The following is a 9,950-nucleotide window of genomic DNA, read 5'->3' on the forward strand; positions in this document are numbered from 1 at the left end:
GGGAAGATATTATATCTTTCTTTTTTTTTTTAAAAAACACCCCGACTTAGTTTCTATAATTTCCAATCATGACAGACAACTATTGAAACAGATTTTTCATTGTTATTTATTTACAGGGAAGAATATACTTTTTTTTAAAAGAAAAAGGTGCAAACATTTGCTTCTCAGATCAGATGGTACTTTGATACTCCTCATCTTTACACGTCTCTAGACACACGTCTTATCTGTCCTCTTCTTCAGCGTATTCTTCATCCCATCCTTATATACTTGCCCTTAAAAAGTCCAGATAAACACTTTCTGTGTTTCCTCCGTGCCACCACTCTCTCGATGCATCTGACAGCAACCAAGAGAAACACAGAACGCATTTACAAGGCCCGTGTGAGGACTGCAGCTTCCTTTTTACACTAACACTCACTAATATCTATGATGCCACTGAGCTTCATCTATCTACCTCTTATCTGGTTGAAAAAAATACACTTCTATATGGCTCTGCTGTGAGAACCTGCCTCTAAAACACTGCCCAATTGCAATAAGGTCATTCTATTTTGGTTTAGGTTGTCTATTAATCTTGAGTGCATAAAGCCTTAAGGGATTTTCTCTGTTTTCATCCAAGCCATTTCATTTTATTGTTTGAAACTTCTGAAATGGCAGCTTTAGTGAGCTATTAGTGCAGCACTAAACATTAGAAAAGCTGAACAGAAGAGGTAAACAAAAGAGAAAAGACCCATATGCCCATGACCCTTATTACAGTTTTTTTTGATTTTCTTTTTTAAACATACTACACCTTCCTCTCTCTCGCACCAACACACACACACAGACAGACACACTCAGCTTTGACTACCAGGCCTTGAAACATGAACTACAGGTTTGACCTTTGGCAGTGACATTATCTAAATAGGGAAGTGTTCACAGTGGAGCAGCGTAACATGAACTGAAGGTGTCAGTTATGCTGCTTTAGATATTCCTCAAAGATCCCAGTGCTGAATAAGAAGCACTGGCATCTTTGATGCGCACACACACACACACACTGCTGGAACAAAGAGCGGCCAAATGGTCATGTAAATTTATAATGAAGAGAAATGCGGTTATAGAGCCCAACAGGAAAGTCGTACGGGTGAGCCATGTTAACATGCACACACACAAACACAGGTGCACACACACACACACACACAAACACTTGAAAGGAGAAAATAATGCTTGCTACAAACAAAGAGGTGTTATAGATAACCATAAATGGAGCTCCTGTACGGCACAGATCGTAAATCCAAACAAGCACCTCCAGCAGCGGGCCATTCCTATCTCTTATATTGCAGTTGTGATGATTTAGGGCATGTTTACAGTCAAAGTATGAACACCGTTCAATTTAAGTAATCATTATTTGAAGCAAACCAAATCTATCACCTGTCAATTAAGGGACTTATGACAAAGTGCCACTATTAAAATTCATGAAGAGCGTGCCATAAACTTTCTTAAACATTTTGGTGACTTCAGCAAAACGCTTACAGTGTAGCTGAATTTTTGAGCTTCAGCGGACAAGACTGACTCACTCTGAGAGCTGCTTTCATTTAACTATTATAAAAGAGAAACCCTAACACCATCAGGAAGGTTTAGAGTTTAGAGGAAGGCGGTTCAGAAAAAGCCTGCCGGCTTCCCTTCACTACTCTTATCGGTGCAAGCACATTTTCTAAAGTCTTCCCTTAAAACGATTTTGAAGACGACTGCATTTTACAGAGCTAGATACATCGTCCTGTTCTTATGGCCCGGGCCCTCAGCTAGTCGACAGTTGCACAGCAATGTTTTAACAATGTGGATTTTAACTTGAAGTTTAATATTTTTAATATGTCTGAAAAACTCTTGGTTGAAACTCCTTCTGCAACAATAACCTCAAATCAGCATTTCTGGTAACTACAGAGCACACTGGCATAAAATGTGGGAGAAATTTAGATTACAGAGCTGCTTTAGCTCTGACATATTCATAGGATATGACATCAGTGTCAATCCACAGAGTGCACAGTGTTTCTATTCTACTACAGTTTCCCAGCTCTTTCTATTCCATAATTAAGTATAGCTTTATTGATTTGTTCCCTTATTTCATCTGTTTGCCTTTATTATTATGGTTTCTTCTTCTTGTTATCATGTATTATTTATGTATCTGTATCTTTGTAGAGCCTCACAAGTCCAGATAATTCACATCCACATAACCACACAGCACATCCTCGCACATGTAAGACACACACACACACACCCACACATGTACACACACACACACACACGCACACAAACCGGTTTTAATGAAATATGGAGAAATGCATTAATATTTCTTATTTTTACCTCCACACTTCAATATGTTGTATATTTGCTGTAACATTTTACAAAATCTGGTGATTTCATTTCAGGCAGTTAAAAGTTAGTACATCAGATTAAGCTACATATGTCTATATCATCTGCTTTTCAAGGGTTTATACCTCTTCTGGCATAAAACATTCAACACAGTCAGTGAGTATTTAATTACTGCATATCCGCCTTCAAAGAGTGAGCTGATCCTTTAGCACTTCCGGTAGTTTTATAGATATCTGAGCCTCAGGCAAGATACTGCTTCAAGGTAGACGGGCTGTCAACATGAGTGGCAAGTGATGGTGTGTAAACCTGGTCAGCTGAGATTTTGAAGAAGATATTAATAATAAATTGCCTGCCTTAAGGCTAGATGACAAACGGTGACTCCTCTGAGTATTAAATGTTCGTTTTTACAGCTAAAAAAAAAAAACAAAAAAAAACTTTTGAGTCACCTCCCATTTCTGATTATTTTGTTTCTACTATAAGGAGCCAGACTTTCCTGTAATTTTTTAAGGTGATCTTTAGTAACAGTTTGTCAGGCTTTCTGAAAGTCCTTCAGAGGAGTGATTTACTTTTTGGGGGGAGATACTATACTATTATACTGATCTGCTCATTCAAGCACAAAAAGGCAACTAACTCAAGTTCTGAACCACTGTTGTGTCTCCATAAAACAGAGAAAGAACCAATTTTAAATAGTATCTGAGGCACTTTGTTACTGTTGCAGCCTGTTGCAGAAACACGTAAATTGCTCTAGTTTCTTTGACATTCCAACAAAGAAAACCCAGGAATAAAAATTGTGTTTTTGCACCAACAAGGTACTAATAGCTAATGGCTTTTAGCAAAAATAGCAAAAAAAACTTGGGCTATCTCAACATGATGTGTAGTGCGTCCTTAAAAACATAAGGAAACTGGATGAGTGGATATGCCATGATTAAGGGAGGGTAACACGGAGAAAAGCCTGAGGTATGCCGAATTACACGAAAAAAATTGCAAGAAAGTTTCACAAGACTTTGTTGAAGTATTGACTAATATTGACTTTGACCTTGTTAGAATTGTAAAAACTTTAGTTTATCCTTATATACCATTTTTCAATTTGTGTTTGCGTCTCAATAAATCACTGCACCCATTTCCCATGTTCCAAGCAAACCATAAAGAAAGGGCGGTTCGAGACTTCTGCACAGTACTGCTAAAACAAACAAACAACCTTGTTGCAGTTGCTGTGAGAAAAGAGAAACTATTACATGGTAGTTTTATGACTCCATAAATGTTCTCAATTCTGTAAGTCCCCAGATGGTTTTCAATCTCTAAAGACCAAATCACCCAAAGTAAGCAGCAGAAAGTACAACGCAGAAGCTGCTTAAAGCCATTTATCCCTTTCCATGGAGAAATTATCAAAAATATTTTTTCTTTGTAATCACTCTGCAAAAACTTCAATTCACATTGTAAATAGTACCACGATGGGTACATATTTGGAGAACGGGGTTGTAATGACAACAGTTTATCACATTTATATTCACAGCAAGAGTTTTTTAAGAGGATTTTTGATAATAGTCGTCATTTGGACTGCACATGGGAAAAAAACAAACTGGTTTGTCATTTCAACACACAGCTGGAGGAAGTCTACCCCGGAGGTCCCGTACAGCCGAAAATTATCTAAAATAAATGAAATTGTCTAAAATTGCTCTACTTTCCTCTAAATAAGACTTTTGAAGTAAAGAAAAAAAAGACTAAATATGAGCTTAAGTGTCAGATTATCTCTGCGGCTTACTGCTGCATGTACCAAGTGCTAATGATCCCTGGCTGTGGTCCAACTCTGTATTATATTTTGCCGTTGAAAATAACTCAGACTAATTTCACATCTCTCTGCGTGAAAACTATCAGAGAAATAAATGCTCGAAGAGGAGGTTAGATTGCATAATGTATTCACAACCTAATTTGAGCTGTGGCCTCCCAGAGCTGGAAACATTATTAAAATTCACTGCAGTGGGTGGGGTCAGGAGGCTAAGCTGGAGATGGGCTGGAGTAAAAAAAGAAAACTTTCTAAACAATAGAATCTGAAGACAGACGCCTTTATTGTTTCATCTTCAACATTAGCCAGTTTCATGGACATCTTTACCTGTAAGCTGATTGTCCTGTTTAATTATGTTTAATGTTTTTAATTATAATGGGCGGGCTTTGTAGCACTGGACTCTTGCAGAATAAAACATGTAATAAGCAGTAGGTGCATGAACAGGACTACCTGAGCCCCCTGCACATAAGCAACGATCCACATTGCTGCTTAGTCAAAATGATGTGGGCCGGGTAGGGAGCATGTGATTAGTCATGGGCATCAAATTAATATTCACTCTTGAGTGGTAACACAGAAAATAGGAAAGGCATTAAGAAAGAAACACTCACTCCCGCATCGTCCTCCCTGCTGTCGCTGGTGTCCTCGCTCTTGTGGTGTCCGGCTGAGGAGCGAGTGTCCCTCTTTCGGCTGGCGTCGGTCCCCTCCGTCTGTCTCTCTCCATCTGGACCAAGGGGAAACATGGATATTGCTTAGAAAGACAGCGACCGCTATTATCCCAATTTTCAGGTTATTGTCATCCACATTTCCACTTTAATCATCATTAATGGCATCATTGTCATTCAGATTTCTCTCATTATCATCACCGTCATCATCACTGTAGTCAACAATAATTTGAAGCTATCACCCTTTTTTCTTCCAACTCAGCCTCTCCACTGTCATCAACCCCAGATAAAAGTTCCCAGAGAAAGGCAGATTAAGTGTGAAAAAAAATTGTAATTGGAAAAGCGAAAGGAGACAAGAGGGAAGAATAAAACCGAGTCCAGAGGGGAAATGTGAAGCAGGGGGAATGAAAATGGAGGGGGAGACGGAAAAAAAAAGCAAGAGATCGACAAACGGAGAGACAGAGAGAATAGCTTTTGCTGGGAAAGCTAGACTGCGGTCATGCCACCGATGGATTATGGAAGTTTTGCTGCACAATGATGACAGTTGCCTTGGCCAGGAGCGAACAATTGGAACTTAAAACTACTCATTACGCGTGTGTATGAGTGTGTGTCAGCTTTTGTGTGTCTGTCACAGAGCATATGTTCAAAATTGCCATTTCTCTGCCAGTAACACGTGCACATGCATACACACGCGTTGCCACGGATGATCGCACCGCACGACTCAATACAGAGAAGTTACAAGATATTTAGCACTTTATGAGAGCCTGGTTATTTGGAGTTACAAGGACCAAATGGATACTGTAAGGTTTCCTCTAAGGGTTTTCACATCTATGAGGACTTCATATAAAAATAAATAAATAAATAAAAAAAGAGAATCCATACCCAATTCAGTCCAATCTCATTTTATTTGTGTTGCCCTGGACTTGATCCCATTTGGCTGACATGGTACATGAATGCACAACACTTCTGCAGCCTGGATGGGCTGCCATAAAAGGTGGCGCCACTGCAATTGACTTGCCAATAAAATGGGAGAAGGAGGGGCCTCGATTGCATTACAGTGAAAGTGGTTCATTACTGTCCGCCTGGCCGCTGTAGCTGCGGCGTATATACACGCATACATTCACACACACACAAGAATGTGCGCACATGCACACAAGGGATGGAATGTGATTAAAAGACAGAATGGGGAGAGCGGGTGGTCATAAAGCATAATGAGAGCTAATAGTTTTCCAATATGTCCCCTTAACAATGAGTCTGAGTGGGCTGAATTGGATGCGGGTGGTTGAGGGGTGGTGGGGGGGCTGAGCTGTGGGATGATTGATGCAGTCGAGGAGAAAGGGAAAAACAGAGAGGTATACTTGTGCTCATTCTCCTCATTCATGTACAGAAACGGAAGGGAACAATTGAACTACTGTCAAAAAGCAATCCAAGCCGAAAACAGACAGAATAAATAAAATGTCGCAAAAGTAAAAGTTTTCATCTCTCTAATTCAGCTTGTCCTGCATCCTATCAAAGTCTCGAGCAAACGTAATATCTGCAGACGGTTTGTTTTCCTCATTTGTTTGGAAATCATCCTGCCTGTCTCTCTTCATTCCCTCTGCAATCTCACTGATTCTACACAACTGTAATAAAAATACACTTTGATCTGAAAAATTATCATCTTTTTGTGGAACAAATGAAGCACTGGAGAAAATTACCATGTTCACAACGACTTTCCTTAAATAAACTCTATTCCCATCTTTCTCTCCGTGATTGTGTTCCCCTCTAGAATGAAGTGTGCCGAAAATGATTTTATAACTAATAAATAAATAAAAGAGACACTTGCACAAAACAGACAATAACACAATAACAACTAGTGGAAGCGGAGGAACCTGTAAGTGCCATTTTCATGTCAAACACAGCCACTTGAGCCACAGGAATTGTGCTACGAAAGCCATCACCCCGCAGTAGAACTCGATATGGACAGCCTAAGTACAGCCTCCGGGGTCTATCAAAGCTCCACCAGATCAAAGAGCAAAGAGCAGCTACGCTAAACCTCATCTCACTTCGAGCCCTACATTGTGGAGTCAAAAATAGAAGGACACTTCAACTTCCAGCACTATAACTTGTCAGATGTTATGAATGCGCATTTCCCTGGTGGGGCGTGTGCCTTAGAATGATTTAGAAGGCTGCGATATTAAAATGCCAAGATGTCATGCGGCATTGTAAATAAAGTATAGCAAGTTACCCAAAAATCACTCCAATGAAAAAACAAAATATCATTTCTTGATAATTTATCCAGCTCTTCATTTTGAAATGTATTTTCGTTCCTCTTCTGAGTAAACAGTGTGTGAGTCACTGCATGAGTCAACTGGCAGCATATCTTTCTGTAACCATTTATCTGAGACTATTAAGAGTAGGCACTGCACCAAGACACTTTTTCCTTGTCTTGCATCATTTATGTAAGTGATCACCTTAAATGTGAATGTGAATACAGAAATTATTATAAAAATTAAACAACAACAACAACAACAAAAAAAATCATCTTTGAAGCTGAGTGAGATAGTTTCAAACCCCACAACGAAGAGCAACCAGAAAGGGAAAAAAAACCCCATCCAAAGCTGATTTCAATAAATCGTGATTTGCATGCAAAATAAATATCAAAGCAGTACAGTCAAACAGACCAAATCCATTACAGCTTTTCTGAATGCCAACAATAAACAGAGAAAAGATTAACGGCATTAGAGTTACAAAGAAAGAAAATGGAAAGCAGGTGTCAGAAAGCAGGTGACCAACATGAGAAAGCAAACTTTCTCATGAAAAATGATTCATCTTCCAGCCTCTGAAGCAATGTCTTTTAAAATTTGAGAAGAATATCTATCTAAAAAAAATAGTGTATCTTCACGATAATGTCCATATCCCTACAAGAACAGCCCTATCAAATGAAAAGGAAAGTGGAAATTAAATTTATGCTGATATTTGTTACATTATAATTACACTTAAATCCTTTGGGGTCACTTTTAAGATTGAAATGTTTGGAAATACTGAAAAAAAAGGAGAAGATAGTTTTTAAACGAATTAATTCAATCAACTCTTCAACAATACAAAAAAAAGTGAAGATAATGAGAACAGCAAGTACTTTTCGGTGTGTGTGTTTTAGTTAGTGTGCACGTGCGTGTGTGTTTTTGAACATTTGTGGACAAATGTTCAAACATTCATTACCAACAAGTCCCTCAGCACGCTTTAATACTCTAAAAATGGAGACAGTAATGCAAATGTAACGCTGCATGGGTGCGAGTTCCTTTCTTAGCATATAAACCAAGTGACGACATGTGGTTCTGCACGGCTCTGGAGAATGACTCATAAATAATAGTCTCTGCTGGAAAGAAGTGATTTGATGACCAAATCAAATGGCACTGTAGTAAACTGGGACACGTATTCTCCTATGTAACCAGCCTGCACTCCTTCAGTGGTTGTGCACCAACTACAACTTTAAAAAGACCGAAAGAACAGGATGTGCAGACGGACAGCACAAGCAGACCATGATGAAATGTGCAAAAGCCACAGTATGGCGCTGCTAGCAAGTGGCTGAACTGTGACGGGACTTCAAGCCTCGATGCCGGCTCTAATGAAGTAATGAAGAGCCGACTGGCAGGTTAATGGAAGCCAATTGACTGTGCGCTCTGCCACCAGCAGGAGACCAAGCAGAATACTAATCCTTGAGGAGCCACCTCTCTTTTGTTTCTTGTGTTCTGCCTAATCAGTTCATTTCCCCCCCACTTCTAAAACAGGAGCACTATTTACTGTGAAGATAAGATGGTGCAGAGCAACTTCTTCAACCTCCAGAGGACACAGATAGTGAATAGCTTTTGGAGCACTTTGCAGATTAGATCTTTTGCGGGGTATATTGAAAATCACAATAAACAGAAGTGTTATCCAAAGGTTGACGTGGGCACAATCTGTGGATAGAGACAAGGAAGTGTGTGTGTTGGGGGGGGGGGGGGGGGGGGGGGGGGGGGGGGGGGGGGGTGTTCTTCGAGCATCTTCTTCTTTTGAGAAGTAAGCAATAAATTCACCTTGCCTGGCTGCCCTTTTAAAAGTAAAGCTACTCTAAACTCTATGCCTTTTTAGTGAACTGCAGCTGTCAGAGCTCTCATCAGGGCTGTACGTGTGCCAATTTAAATGTATGCCTGTACTTTACTGTGTTTGTGCATATATGCATGCATTTGCGTGTGTGTGCAAACGTGCAAGCATCGTCTGCATCTCCTTTCATCTTCTAACAGGACTGACTACACTGGGTTTCACTTCGAGGTGGTGCTCCACTGTATGTTAAGTGATAGACAGAATGGTGATACAGCAGAATGCTAATCACAGAATCAGAGGAGCGAGTGTAGCAGGAGCTACAGGCTATGCAATGAAGTGAGAAAGAGGAAAACAAAAAAAATAATCCAACATTATGGAGAAGAAAAATAAAACAGAGCTGGTTAAGTAGGACAAGTTTAGTTTAAACAGATATGAAAAAGCCAAGTCAAAACAAATTAACTAATAATCTATGTGGGAGCCCCCCAGGATCTGTTCTATGCTCAAGTCCCTCTGGTAAACAGGAAGAAATAATAGCAAATAACAGCACGCAGTCAAACATGCCAGCTCACAGTGGTTCATGAAGAACGCCGAGCGTCATTATCACAATTTATTTGCCAGTGTCATCTCTAGAGCGGCTCCTACATGGTCTCCTTTCAACTTGTGCAGTCAAGCATACTCTGTGTTAACACGGGACTGGCAACAGAGCCCAAGCAGGAAAGGAATATATTAAATGACTTATGGTTACAAATGGAAATTACAGTGTCAAAAAGGGGGTTAAAAATAACTGTAGTTCATTACTGCTGCAATATTTTTCTGTACAATGTCAGAAAATAGTAAAAGTATTTAGTGATAAGTACTAAAATTTTGAACATATCAGCAAATCTGCTCATTGCTTTATTTGTGCTATTATCATATTAGAAAGTGGTCTGTCATTCAGAGCACAAAACACTGAACAACAACACAGCAACAATTACAAAATATTCAGTTTGGGTACAAATATGTCAGATTTGTACATTTCAGCTACTAAGGTCCAAATATTGTTTATTATTTAAGAACACATTAAACAATTTAGCTTAAATGGGCCTTGGGGTGCGGGTGTGTCA

General features: G+C 39.5%; 1 protein-coding gene across 1 annotated transcript in view; it reads right to left on the reverse strand.

Annotated features, from left to right (window-relative positions):
- b4galnt4a (beta-1,4-N-acetyl-galactosaminyl transferase 4a) overlaps positions 1-9,950 on the reverse strand; it is a 142,372-nt gene that overhangs the window by 89,283 nt on the left and 43,139 nt on the right. The window contains exon 2 of the mRNA XM_005737693.1: positions 4,732-4,844. Within this exon, the coding sequence (XP_005737750.1) occupies positions 4,732-4,844 (113 nt within the window). The remainder of the gene's footprint in view (positions 1-4,731; positions 4,845-9,950) is intronic.

Source organism: Pundamilia nyererei, unplaced genomic scaffold, assembly GCF_000239375.1.
Source record: "Pundamilia nyererei isolate P.nyererei 1_Seehausen unplaced genomic scaffold, PunNye1.0 scaffold00078, whole genome shotgun sequence".
Lineage (NCBI taxonomy): Eukaryota > Metazoa > Chordata > Actinopteri > Cichliformes > Cichlidae > Pundamilia > Pundamilia nyererei.